This window comes from Sardina pilchardus, chromosome 5, assembly GCF_963854185.1.
Source record: "Sardina pilchardus chromosome 5, fSarPil1.1, whole genome shotgun sequence".
Classification (NCBI taxonomy): domain Eukaryota; kingdom Metazoa; phylum Chordata; class Actinopteri; order Clupeiformes; family Clupeidae; genus Sardina; species Sardina pilchardus.
Genome location: NC_084998.1, coordinates 23,097,185 through 23,110,664, shown reverse-complemented (window position 1 = coordinate 23,110,664; position 13,480 = coordinate 23,097,185). Strand labels below are relative to the sequence as shown.

The window sequence follows — 13,480 nt, the reverse complement described above, 5'->3', positions numbered from 1 at the left end:
GTAAACTACACCGATGTGTTCATTTGCATCTTGCTTCAGTGTGACGTTTGACAGTAGACCTATCTCAAATTGCCAGAGGTTATTTGTAAAGAAACAGGTAATCAAAATAGGCTACTATAGTGGAGATGATCGCATCATGCTTGGTGTCCAACTAAATCTAAAGTGTCAAATGTGCTAAAGTAGATTAGGTTACACTGCCTACTACATCACCTGTAAAGCATCTGTAACTCACAACTCTGAAGCGCGCACCTGAAGATCCCGCAGTTTTCAGTTAAGATTGGCATGCCCCCTGGTGACGAATGCAGTGATAAGAAAATAACATTAGTCGTGCGAGCCACGAGGATCTTATCAGAGGGGGTGGAGAAATATCTCCTCTTGACTTGAAGTTGAGAGTTTAATGAAGCAATCGTACATTCCAGTGTTGCATGGCTATAGTCGATTTTGGGATACGCTTCTTTAAAGACAGGCTTCTTCTTCCAGTCCTTCAAGTTGCTGCAAACGAAATGGAGAAAATAGCCTCAATATAGTCTGTTATGATTAGTTAGTCGCAACACGTAGTGTCGCCAAAGTTTATGTAGGTTACAACAACTAGCCTACAGCTTATTAGCCTATTGCTACTTCTACTTTAAAAAGGGGAAGATTACAGAAACGTGAAAAGGACGCTTCTTCGAGATAATGGATATCTGTATTGTTTTGGGATCCGCTGGTGTGTTCAAACTTATGAATGCAGCGCTGAATTCGCTGCCAGTTCCTGCTGTTGCCCGCAAGAACACGTGGAGATGGAGAAACATATCTACATCATTAATTCATAGTATGCTTACGGGAGTTTGGGCTGTAGTTGGGTAGGTATCAAGTACATGTACGTACAGTATTTGTTTTCTAATCAATCTACACGATGCCATTCTCATACAACATTGGCATATATGTCCACGCAGTATACGTGAATTCACCGTTTTGTAACGGTGTAGTCATTGGTACCATAGTTTTATCCTTATATTTTCTACAGGTTCTATCAGCATCCTGAAATGGCTAAAGATCTCATATCAACACACTCTGCCCTCTCTCATACCCTAGTGTCAGTTTCTACAGGTATGTGGAAGTTTTTTGTAATCTGGTAGTAATTAAATATCCAATTAAACTAAAGGCTATTAGTAGATGGTGTGTCCTGCTCTGCAATGCAGCAACTTGAGCAGAGTGAACCAGCTATCTTTACCTCTGAGGTGTCAAGGACAAGGTATTTTGCTGTGTATAAGTTGTAGATAAAACAACAATATGGCTTGTTGTACTCCAATATACACACATACATATTTGTTTTCAAGGTTATTTCATCTATGACTTCATTGACAATATCCTCAACCAGAAGCTCAGTGTAGCCTGGGAAGTCTTATCTCACCATTTTGTGGTAAGGTTGCATACTGTGTCACTACATTGTAATGTAAACATTTTGTTGAACTGCATTTGATTACAGTGACTTGATTGCGCACACTGTGAAACGAGTGCCACTGTGAACTGCAGAAAAGGGAGTTGGCAGTTAAGTGGAGTACATTGGTTTAATCTGTGGATGAGAGACGTTGGCATCGGAGTGCTGGCGTCATGTAAATTGTAACCCAGATAGTAATATGTTGTGATATTCTGATCTGAATTCTTATCATGCAAACACATCGTGTAGTAGCATAAATGACACTTGTACACATGATCAGATAGATAGATATATAGATAGATAGATAGATAGATAGATACTTTATTGATCCCCAAGGGGAAATTCAAGATATATTAATGTAGTAAGTTGTTCACCATATAAATGGCATGTCTTCTCCCGTTCACATTGAGAGTGTTCCCCTATATTTTCGGCCATACTGAGAAACCCTCTGACCCCTCAAACAGCCTGTTGTTGTTGTGTGAGATCCTAACCAGCAAAACCAGTATATACTAGCAGAACCAGTAAATAACCAATATTTATTTTCTCACTTTGCAAATGAGTGAAATCCAATTTGCACCCAGAGTGTATGTGAAAAGGAAGGGCTACTATGCCCTTATCTCAATTCACATGAGAACGGAAGGGCACAATGGGAGGTGAACAGGCTGTTGTAATTGACACTCCAGGGATTGCCATCATTACAAATAGACAACACCACACACACACACACACACACACACACACACACACACACACGCAGGCGCGCACACACACACAAATGCAGAGACCAAATTTCCCTCACAGGATCAAAAGAGTATATTTATACTTAATTATACGAACACACACATACACCTACACACACACCAACACCTACACACACACACACACACACACACACACACACACACACACCTACAACTACATACACACACACACACACACACACACACACACACACACACACACACACACACACAAACACACATGTGCACACAAAACCACACAAACAGAGTCATAAATGTTTTATCTTTGCATAACCCAGACCCATCCACATGTTATATCACTTTTTTCAGGTCAAGGACTTTGTGACACAAGTGGAACGTAGTAAAAAGGTCTTGAAGGAATCCATGTGATATCTTTATCTCTGCTCACATATCCCATGGTTTTCTGTACTTGTAATAGATAACACTCAGAACAGTGACTGTGTCTGTCCTGAGGTCGACATTTTCAGGATGTGACACATATGCGTGTCATGTTCATCTCTCTCTCTCTCTCTCTCTCACACACACACACACACATATGCATCATGTTAATCAAAAACACAACACTGTGTGGACAGTGGAATCTTCCATCATTGCAAGATTGTGTAGAATTGAGGTTAGCATATGTTTTTCCGTACAGATATACTGAGGTCAGGCACAGGTTGTGAAAGTGTATGCTTTTCACATGTGCTTTGTTCCTCATTGTTTATTAACAAACACATATAGGGAAGTTTCACCATCATTGCATACATGTATGGCAATTTGAATACAGGTAGCTACAGTCTCCCTCCGTATGATTCCTGGTTGACTGAAGTACACTGCACAAAAGCTATCTAATATTCTCTTCTTCTGACAAAAGGAATGGCTTGGTAGTTGTTGTCACACAGAAAAGCACTCGTGTTGACTTCAGGAAGCACAGTCTAAAGTCCACAGTAGTGTATAGAGCAGTGGGACATGAGAACAAGACTGATCCAGAGTGTTTTTTCGGTGTTACACAAATTGCTTTCGTAGATGTGCACAGGTTTTACATAACTTGTTATAATCCTAAAACAAAGCCGCATTTACTGTAGCCCTCACTGGCTGATGGTTGACCCCTTTTACATCTGTAGAGGTGCTCAAACTGACAATTAACAAAGTGTGCGTGCGTGCGTGCGTGCGTGCGTGCGTGCGTGCGTGCGTGCAGACGTGTGTATTTATTGTGTGTGTGTGTGTGTGTGTGTGCGTGTGTGTGCAGACGTGTGTGTTTAGTGTGTGTGTGTGTGTGTGTTTGTGTAGGCACATGCATGTTCGTGCATGTGTGTATGACCAATGACCTTTCATAAATGAGCTGTCAGAAGGTGAGACCAAGTTGCTTAACTGCATGTGATCTCATGAAAGATACTTTTACTCCAGTGGCAGCTTCAGCTGACCCTGGACTGACCTTTATACAATTATCAGTGTGCCCCACAAGCACTGCTAAACAGCTTCAGGTTAATGTATTGTTCAGTGCTATCGCTTGGTGCAGAGTTGTTTTTGATTGTTTTGCTGTTGCTGTCTTTGAAATTCTTTCACGTGCTAAAGCCCATTCTTAAGAGATTTGTGATGTCATGTTTAAACAGCCTTTGTAGATTATCCGTTTATCTCGTTTTTCAGGAGTGTATCTGTGGCCACACTCGTACTGTAGAAGACTTAATTTAATTTAATAACACAGAGCTGTTACTGTTAGTGTGTCATTTTGAAGAGCCAAGTGTTGGTAAACACAAAATCCTCTCTGTGTGTGTATATATATCTACACACACACAGACACACACAGACACACACAGACACACACACACACACACACACACACACACACGTAGTTTCTATACATATAGTTTCTAATCAGAAATTATGCAAACACAGCTCGATATCTTAATATCCCTTAAATGCTGCTATAGCATAATCTGCTTTTGAACTATGTCCTGTTGATAGGATAACCAGGTTTGATTATAGGTTGACATTTATGATCTCTGCCCCTCTCCACACACACACACACACACACACACACACACACACACACACACACACACACACACACACACGTAGTTTCTATACATATAGTTTCTAATCAGAAATTCTGCAAACACAGCTCGATATCTTAATATCCCTTAAATGCTGCTATAGCATAATCTGCTTTTGAACTATGTCCTGTTGATAGGATAACCAGGTTTGATTATAGGTTTACATTTTATGATCTCTGCCCCTCTCCTCCACACTCACACACACACAAACACACACACACACACACACACACACACACACACTCACACACAGGTGGTGGCGTGCTTCAGCATTGCCGTTCTGACCCGTCAGTACGTGGGCTTCGCCGTGGTGGCCCTGCTGGTGGAGATCAACTCGGTGTTCCTGCACGTGCGCCAGCTGCTGCGGATGTCCGGCCGGGGGGGCGGCGCGTCCTCGTCCTCGGGCGCGCTGTGCCGCCTCAACAGCGTGCTGAACCTGGGCACCTTCGTGGCCTTCCGCATCAGCACGCTGGCCTGGATGACCCGCTGGCTGGCGCTGAACCGGACGCGGGTGCCGCTGCCGTTCTACGCGGTCGGGAGCCTGGGCCTGCTGGCCATCATGGTGATGAACGCCGTGCTCTTCTACCGGCTGCTGCGCAGCGACTTCCTCCAGGCTGGCCGAGAGGGAGCGAGGAAGGAGAAGTGAGGAGACGACTCAGGAGTTCTGATTGGCCTCCAGGCTGGCCGAGAGGGAGCGAGGAAGGAGAAGTGAAGAGACGACTCGGGAGTTCTGATTGGCCCCCAGACAAAGGCCTCGTCCAAACACATTACAATACACTGCCTACCTCCTAATGTATATTGTATGTTTTCATACAATGTAAACAACTAGAGTTAGGCTTAAATATACAGTGCAGGTTATGCATCCATTTACGGTACTCTTACTAATGTATATGTTTGTACAGTCTTTAATATAATTGAATGTGTACATGTATACTTTATATTCAAAGAACATGAATGCTGTGTGTGAGTTTACTTTTGGTTTCCATATTCTCTAGAATGTAACAGCCACATCCTCAGATGTATGTGAATTTACTGTACTAGGAATCCTTAATCCAGCCCCTAGTAACCCGGATGTAGACTACATTTGAACCACTCGTTATTACTTATACTCATATCAGACACTTATCAGCAACCCATTAAATGGACATGTGTTATTTGAGAAATTCTCAACTTGCAGTAGTTTATCTTTAACAGGGGCCTACTGTATATCTGGGGCCTGGTGAGATATATGATAAGGGACACTGGCATCAAGTTGAAGGTTCACACGCTCACATGGATGTTAGTTTATTGTACCCAGAGTGCTGTCTCACAGTGTAGGCTCTTCTCATTTGTCTTTTTATCTATCCTCCCTTCCTTCCCTCCTCGGTCCTCTGGCTCGTTCCCACTGATCTAGATAAAGAATGATGGGGTGACAACAATAGTCTTTCCAGTGTTCTTTATAGATCAGTGGGAATGAGCCAGACTCCAGAGGACTGAGGAAGGAAGGAGAGGAGGATAGATAAAGACGAATGAGAAGAGCCCAGCTGTGTCTCACGGTCTCACAGTGTGACTTGATTTGACGTTATAGACATTTGTTGTCGAAAATTTGTTGAAAACTGCTTTGTCCTATTGACGCTATAGAAGGCGGATTCTAGTCAAAGACAACATTTCTTTCTTGATATACGTGTCCCTCTTACACCCTTAGTATTGAAGGTTTTGCACTTTCACACCTTTTTAGAATTCCCACTTCCAGTAAACCTTGAGCCAACAAGCCTAGTCAGTGTGTCGTCTTTACCACTAGGGGTCAGCATAACGCCAGGATAACCTGCATCCTCGTCCAAGGTACTGAAAATCTGTCAAGGAAAGTAACATAAGAACAATGTCTTGGATTACGCTGCAGCAAAGATGACCACACTTTTGAACATAGCTTTACAGTCGCCTGGTGCCTACTTAGCGTTTCGTCCTGAAAGTAAATGCTGACAAGTCTTAGAAGGCGTTTCGTTTATAAGAGGAAGAAGAAGATCAGCGTCATTACGGAAAATCTGTTCGTCGGCCGTGTGATTTCCCCATTTTTTCTCAGAACCATTAATTGTGTCGCTGATTCGTTTAGCTGGGTCTCTGCTTTCTGTCGGACATTGCCCACCTCACCACAAACAAAACCTGCCACTGAGCCATCCGGTCACGATGCACTGATAGGCTACAGTCGTACCGCTGTCGAATTTTTCATCTATTGGAAAGGTGAGTTGTGACAACAGAAATTTGACATTGCCTAAATGTGGTTTGTCGTATGGAAGAGTGTAACTGATTAACAAGAACGGCTTAGCAATTAACCAGTCAATACCTTAATCTGATACGCAGCCCACATATACCACGTTGAGTGGTAAGTGAAAATTGTAGGTTGCTAACAATGGATAGTATATGGAAGGATGCGATGGCCAATTCTGTCGGAAGGGATGTTTCGACATTTAAATCAGTGGGTAACATGCTCAGAGTAAAGACCTCAAGTAAATTATAAGTTAAAGTTGCATTCATGCGCGGCAACTGAGGTATGTTTGATGAGACTACCAAGTCTTGCACTAGAGACACTATAGCATGAAGCCCTAATTTAGGTTATCTCCGAGGTGCTCTTTTAACCGACAGCGGTGCCTAATGAAGGAGACGGTGTCAAAGGCTTAGGGGAGGGCCTAACGAAAGTGTTTGATGGGCTTGGAAAATACTGCGGAATCAGCATCATAGCACAACCAAGCATCTCACTGAAGAAAACAAATACATTTCGTGAAGGACCTGTACCATTGCGCTGCGCGCGAGCAGCTGAAGAGCATCATTTAATTGCTGCGATCTTCCAGTGATGCAATCCTTTAGGCCATGTTACAATAGACCCTGCGATTTAATCGAAGCCTTGCTGATTTTGTATACTTATAACCATACCTTTTGGACCAATTTTCGAAAGATTATTATAAGGTTGGCAATTATTTAAGGAATACAATTTTAGGTGTTATTGATTTGACTTTGCATTAGGCTACATTTTCAAACTAATGCTCATGAAAAAAAAATCTCAACTGTAAAGTAGAATTCTAGATGTAGGGCAGGTGTCTATTATCCTTATTATGATACGTTGGGTTTACTCTGATATACAGTATACCATCTGCATCTATAGTTAGAGAATTTAGGATTACACCATTTAAAATTAACAGTATTCATATAGTGTATTGGTATCAAGCAAGATATGTGGCTTTAGGGAACAAATCATGGCCCAGTGGTCATCTTTGATATTGATGACATTAAAATCAATACATGCTTTTGCAAAGGGGGGCATAGACATCACATCTCAAACATTTCACCCCTCACCAGGTGAACAGCCCCACACACTGTCTCCAGCAACACTCACACTGACCCGGTGTCCTCCCACTCCCAGGTGAGCCGCGTGGTATCCATGGAGACGAGTGCCCTGGCCCAGCAGGTGGACAGCGTGGAGCGCAGCGTGGCATTCCTGCAGCAGGAACACCTGGTGCTGCTCACGGGGCTGCGGCTGGAGATCCTGCACCTCAGGAAGCGATGTGCCGGTCGGTCACCTCACCTGACGTGATGTCACTTTCTCGCGCAGAGCATGGGTGCCTCTCAACATCTCTCCTCGATCCTCGAGGGGCGTTCCCACTGATCTACAACTAAGACTAGATAGACTATCCCATTGTTGCCGCCCCATCATTCTTTATCTAGATCAGTGAGGACAAGGACCGAGGAGGGAAGGGAGGGTGTATAAAACACCACATGAGAGGCACCCCTAGTTTCACTTTCCTCACTCCCAGTGCTGTGACCATATATATTAGACAATGCGGTATCTACCTCTCTGATATCTATGGCTGTGACCTTTGTTGTGATGCTAAATACCAGAGTAGCGACCCTAGATAAGTAAGATGAGTCTATTGAATGGGTTTTATTAATTTTGAGGGCAAACAAAGTAGCACAAGGTTTGAACGACAAGTGATTGTAAAGATATACACCCTAAATCACTAAATCACTGTAACACTCAAACCCTTTATGACCAGGAGATGAATGGGAAAGAAATCAGTAGAGGGGAGTGGTGTTGGAGTAACACTTATGAAGAGGATGTTGTGTGAAGTGTGTATAAAGTGAAAAAGTACTTGTTTGTGTTAATGTGTCACTGTGCTTTATTTCTACTGCACGAGAGGTGTGCTCTCTCAGAGGAGGGGTGGGACTGTCGAGCTCTATTGGCATCGTTCAAATCATGACTCCGTAGTCCGTACGTTTAGACAATCCTTCAACCTATCAGACCAACGATCCGGTGCATCGTTTGGATAGGCTAGTTTGTGATTGGAGCCAAAGGTTCTGGCAGGGAACAGAGGAGATAGATGTGCAGGTTTCCAGCCTGAGCTTCTGGGCAAAATCCAAATTCACCGACAGGCCAGACAGGGTTCACCCAGCCTAATGTGTCACGGCATCGGAAATGTAAACGTCCCCGTCGTCTCTTCAACCAGTCTTATATCGAAGTAAAATTCCTTGTTTGTTAACGCAAACCTGGCCAATAAAGCTATCAAAATAAATTTTGATTATGATGATATGCCACCTCTGTGTGTGTAAAGGTTTAAGGTGGAAGAACAGTATTAGCTCTTTTAAAACCTCATTTGTCTAATCCTCTCTCTACAGAGCTGAACTGTGAGCTAAATGAGAGGTTACCCAGAAGAACCCAAGCTGGTGAGTACTGCAGTCAAATCTACCAACGAGCTGACCGCAAAACTATATACAGTATATATAGTTCTGAGGGGCAAGCCACGTTTGTTCATATAACACCCTTCACACATACACAGTGGTAATTCAAAGTTTATTCAAGTCTTTATGATCAGATCAGAGAGCGCAGAACGCTGATAAGATGACAGACAGCAGACCTTGGGACAAACAGAAATATGACACAAGACAACGGATACAGATGATGAAGGCTTGATGAAGAAGACTGATTGTATAAGGTCTATCTGCCTTTGCGATGTAGTACCTTGTGGTGGTACAGAAACATACCAGATATTCACCATTTTGACGTAAATCCTAAGTGTGTTGTTACTGGATAATGGATTCTCTGTTTGCAGTGCTTTTGTGATCGCAATCAAAACAAAACAAAACAAACTAGAAAAGCAAGCAGACCTCCGCCTGCATTGTTCTTCCTGGGTTGTCATACTACAACTAAACTATTCGGATCACCACCACGTGGCCATACCATGCCATTACACCACTAAGCTAAATACATAAACGCCTCCGGAATCCCGACGGAATTACAGATCCCAAAATGTAATCGTTTCTTCCTTGGGTCATGTCCGACCTTCCCTCAAAATGTCATCGAAATGGATCCATTACTTTTTGAGTTATCTTGCTAACAAACAGACAGACAGACAGACAAACAGACAGACAAACGCCGGTCCCCGATGAAAACATATACCTCCTTGGCGGAGGTAATTTATTAGACCTGTAGAGAGTGCTGTTTGCATTCTTATTTAGTATTTCCTGCCTGCTCTCTGCTGCTTTAATTACACACAGTGTATCATATTATTATGCAATAAGAAACAGTGTGGTATCTTATTATGCCAACACATAGGGGAACTGTGAGAGGTCAGAGATACACTTGACATGGCACTGGGAGTAATATGAAGTCACTGTCATTGTTTCCATCTGCTAACTGTTTCACCTCACTGCTCAGCCAAGTATGAGCCTCTGTGTCCTCATTTGTCAGTTGAATGCTTCACTGAACGGCCCTTTTATGTCAATGGGAATTTGCAGTTTATTCTTTTGAGCAAGTTACATTGACTGGATAGTGTGTGTGTGTGTGTGTGTGAGTGAGTGTGTTGTTCTCGTAATTCTCAGCACTTTCATCTTATTCTCAGTGGCTTCAACCTAATGTAGCATTTCTTGGATAGTAATCCAGCCACTATCTGTCTAATGAATGTGCTGTATGTAAAGTGTAAACCCAAGTAGTTCTGTAACTGCCTGCAGAATGTGTGTATTTGTATGTGGGTGTCTGTTATGCTCTGTGTTTCATTCATACATGTGTTTGTGTTTGTGTGTGTGTGTGTGTGTGTGTGTGTGTGTGTGTGTGCCTGCATGTGCACCTGCGTGTGTTTGTGTGTCTGTATGTGAACTTGTGTGTGTGTGTGTGTGGGCACCTGTGTGTCTGTGTGTGTGTGTGTGTGTGTGTGTGTGTGTGTGTGTGCACTTGTGTGTGTGTGTGTGTGTGTGTCTGTGTGTCTGTGTGTGTGTGGTCTGCAGACGTGGACGAGGAGCAGGAGCAGCTGGAGGCGCGGCTGCAGACGGCGGAGCGGAGCCTGGCGGAGCGCGAGTGCGGCCTGGCCGACCTGCGGCTGGAGCTGCGGCGCAAGGGGGCGCTAGCGGGCGCCCTGCAGGCCCGCCTCCGCGACGAGGAGCGCCGCTTCCTGGACGAGCTCAAGCGCCGCAGCCACAAGATCACCGCGCTCGGACGCCAGCTGCGGCAGCAGACCGACGTGGCGGCCCGCCTCTCCTTCCAGCTCCACTCGGCCCGCTTCCGCCTGTACCACCAGACGGACGGAGGAGGTGGTGGAGGAGGAGGGGGACCAGAGGAAGAGGGGGTGGACGATGACGACGACGACGACGATGAAGAGGAGAGCGAAGAGGGATCGCCCGAGTCGGACTGGTCGCTGTCCGCGCAGGCGTCCCCCGAGGTGGTGGAGCGGCGGCCGCCGAGGGTCTGCGCCACGTCCCCCCGGTCCCGGCGCTCGGAGCGCGTCCGAGAGTGCGTGCCGCGGGTGAGGGTGCACGGGCCGGAGGAGCCACGGGCCATGCCTGACCCCGCCCTCTTCCTGTACCCGTTCAGGCATAGGCTGCTGCCCCTGCACGCCTCACTGGGGCGGATCTGCAGGGAAGCCGACCAATCAGAGACCTCGGAGGGGAGACGGAGCAGACACAGCAACCAATCACCGGTCAGGGGGAGAATGGAGCCAGACACCACTGAGTTATAAGTTTATAGTTAGATACATAGGAGAAGTAGAAGTCTCCATAAAGAGTCTGGTTATGTAGCTAGGCAAATAAATGTATTGAAAGGAACATGACAACTTGTTGGGAGATTAGCTTATCTGCCGTCCACAGTTAGATGAGAGGATACATAACACCCTTTGTTCTCTGTGTGTGCCTTGCTAACACAGCAATTTTCTAAGTACTCGGCACTGTATTCATACTTGGGCCTATACTCTCATGATGGCAAAGGGGAGCGTGCCTATGCTCCCCGGGTCCTATGTTCCCCGCTTTGTATGCGATTGGGGAACATAGGACCGTTTTTTTTACATTTTAAAAAGAGTCATATGTTCCCTGCTTTTCCTAAAAAAAAAGGTCCTATGTTACCCGGTATGTATTGCGGCCGGGTAACATAGGACACTTTTGGGGAAAACCGGGGAACGTAAGACCCTTTTGGGGAAAACCTGGGAACATAGGACCCTTTTGGAGAAAACCGGGAAACATAGGACCCGGGGAACATAGGACCCTTTTGGGGAAAACCGGGGATCATAGGACCCGGGGAACATAGGGATGACCCCTGGCAAAGCACTGCCACCTGGGTGTAGAGATTGCACACAGCAGCACAGCGTGCCAGGCACCACGAGCACAGAGTTTGATCCCTCAGCGAAGTGAGGATGTAGTCCCGAGTGAGTATCTGCGTAGAAAAGAGAGGGATGTATAGCCTCTTGTCTAACTCTGGGGTACACAGCAAATTAGCCAATTCCCCAAAAAGCTGCCGTTTTCCTTTAAGGTCTATATTTGAGCCTACTGTGCTGAAACAAGGAACGACTTATATCACTTCAAGCCCTGGAATATGTAATACAGGGGTCTAAGTAAAGATGCATCATTATAATCGTCATTGTCATGTTCATCATCGCTGTTAATTAAACTACACACTGTAATCTTGGTACAATCAATGAGTCACTCACTTAAACCTCACTGATTTTAACAATACTGTGCTGAATATGCTGGCCTTAGACTGTTAGAGAAACATATGAGATTGCATAGAAAATGTTACTATTTACTAAGCTTTACTGAGATAAGCAAAGAGGTATGTTTATATTCATAATAATACAGTCATGAAGTATGATTGTGTTATGTTTTGTATCAGGTATATCACAGTATTTGATGGAACCTGAATAGGCATCAATGTCACTTTAAAATAAAGTATTTCTTTATCATTACAGTGAAGAAATCTGTTAAAGTGTTTGCAGCTTTCTCAAAAATATCTGAGTTGCTGTTTAGTTATCCACTTGTGCCTGTACAAAACCAGTTTCATAGGAAGCCATATAATGATAAATGATGTCCAAGTCCAACGAATGGAGTAGCAAACAGGGATGGTGTAACTGTCAAATAAAATGTATTTAAACGATCAAATATGATATTTGTTGCTTTTTTCCCTCGAAAGTACAGTGTGCTGCGTTATGATGCACGGTCACGTGGTTCGTATTGTATAGCAGGTAGCCTAGGCTATAGGCTAATGGCTGGAGATTGTCCAATATTTTGGACGTTTTTGCCGTATGTAGGCTATGACGCTCTGGCAAGAAAACAGAAGAACGCATGCTTTACTACAACATTCTATTAGCGCTGTCCATGGTAGCCAGCTTTTGCCGAAGTTCATTAGTGGATGGCGTCACTTCGCGATACATTTCGCCACTTTTATTATTTATTAATTCAGTCCAGTCTCCTCACACATCCTTTTGCATTTTGGTTTCATGCTAAATTGCGTGTTCGAGGCTACTGTTAAGCTAAAATAAAAAATACACACCACCAATTCCCTTGATTTACTCGGCTATTTGTTGATTCGTTGTTCGAGAAACTTCCCAGACCCAGGAATTCACACTCCCCCAACTGCTCCTCTGAATGTTAATAGTAGTAGGCTACTGCAGCACTCTGCCATAGCAACCACTGTGGAGCAGCAATCGAGCCATTGTCCTCGGAGACGCAAGAAAAAAGGTGTGTTTGTCATGGTTCTTTCCCCTGTCTCAGCCAGACCGGTGTGCTAGTCGTAGCACTTGCCCCGGCTATTTATACACACCGGCTCCGCTTTGACAGCTCCAGAACATGGCTTCACGTGACTGCAGGCTGATCAGATTCAAAGGAATCCTGTGAGTCATAGACATGAGCTCAGCTTAGTAGCCGTGGCGACGTATCGGCAATGGCTTTAAGCGTGGGGATGAATTAATGTGTGTTGGGTCGTCCTTCTGAGAACACGAAGCTAGCTGTTATGGAAGGGGGACTGGGGCCTCCCTCTT

At 44.5% G+C, this 13,480-nt stretch overlaps 2 protein-coding genes across 4 annotated transcripts; both read left to right on the top strand.

Annotated features, from left to right (window-relative positions):
* The first annotated feature begins 304 nt into the window (after window positions 1–304).
* On the top strand, window positions 305–5,568 carry LOC134079596 (TLC domain-containing protein 2-like). Of its 2 annotated transcripts, XM_062535691.1 has the most exons (5): window positions 305–842; window positions 1,007–1,089; window positions 1,320–1,402; window positions 4,471–4,830; window positions 4,897–5,568. In XM_062535691.1, exons 1-5 carry the CDS (start codon window positions 676–678, stop codon window positions 4,927–4,929), a joined length of 726 nt encoding a protein of 241 aa, XP_062391675.1. In that variant the 5' UTR covers window positions 305–675; the 3' UTR covers window positions 4,930–5,568. The 2 variants fall into 2 exon arrangements, with proteins under 2 accessions (XP_062391675.1, XP_062391674.1); XM_062535690.1 differs by lacking the exon at window positions 4,897–5,568 and having other exon boundaries at window positions 4,471–4,890.
* A 516-nt stretch (window positions 5,569–6,084) lies between these two features.
* Window positions 6,085–11,986, top strand: ccdc92bb (coiled-coil domain containing 92Bb). Of its 2 annotated transcripts, none has more exons than XM_062535688.1 (4): window positions 6,085–6,434; window positions 7,612–7,759; window positions 8,862–8,909; window positions 10,467–11,986. In XM_062535688.1, the coding sequence occupies exons 2-4, from the start codon at window positions 7,630–7,632 to the stop codon at window positions 11,192–11,194; spliced, it is 906 nt and encodes a 301-aa protein (XP_062391672.1). In that variant the 5' UTR covers window positions 6,085–6,434; window positions 7,612–7,629; the 3' UTR covers window positions 11,195–11,986. The 2 variants fall into 2 exon arrangements, with proteins under 2 accessions (XP_062391672.1, XP_062391673.1); XM_062535689.1 differs by having other exon boundaries at window positions 7,548–7,759.
* Window positions 11,987–13,480: the final 1,494 nt, after the last annotated feature.

Bases quoted from the DNA above. Each gene is read 5' to 3' on its own strand.
- LOC134079596 (XM_062535691.1), top strand. From the start codon at position 676: ATGGATATCTGTATTGTTTTGGGATCCGCTGGTGTGTTCAAACTTATG. The intron at 1,403-4,470 runs GTAAGGTTGCAT...ACTCACACACAG, and splicing joins TCTTATCTCACCATTTTGTG to GTGGTGGCGTGCTTCAGCAT. The intron at 4,831-4,896 runs GCTGGCCGAGAG...ATTGGCCTCCAG, and splicing joins TGCGCAGCGACTTCCTCCAG to GCTGGCCGAGAGGGAGCGAG.
- ccdc92bb (XM_062535688.1), top strand. From the start codon at position 7,630: ATGGAGACGAGTGCCCTGGCCCAGCAGGTGGACAGCGTGGAGCGCAGC. The intron at 7,760-8,861 runs GTCGGTCACCTC...CTCTCTCTACAG, and splicing joins CCTCAGGAAGCGATGTGCCG to AGCTGAACTGTGAGCTAAAT. The intron at 8,910-10,466 runs GTGAGTACTGCA...TGTGGTCTGCAG, and splicing joins ACCCAGAAGAACCCAAGCTG to ACGTGGACGAGGAGCAGGAG.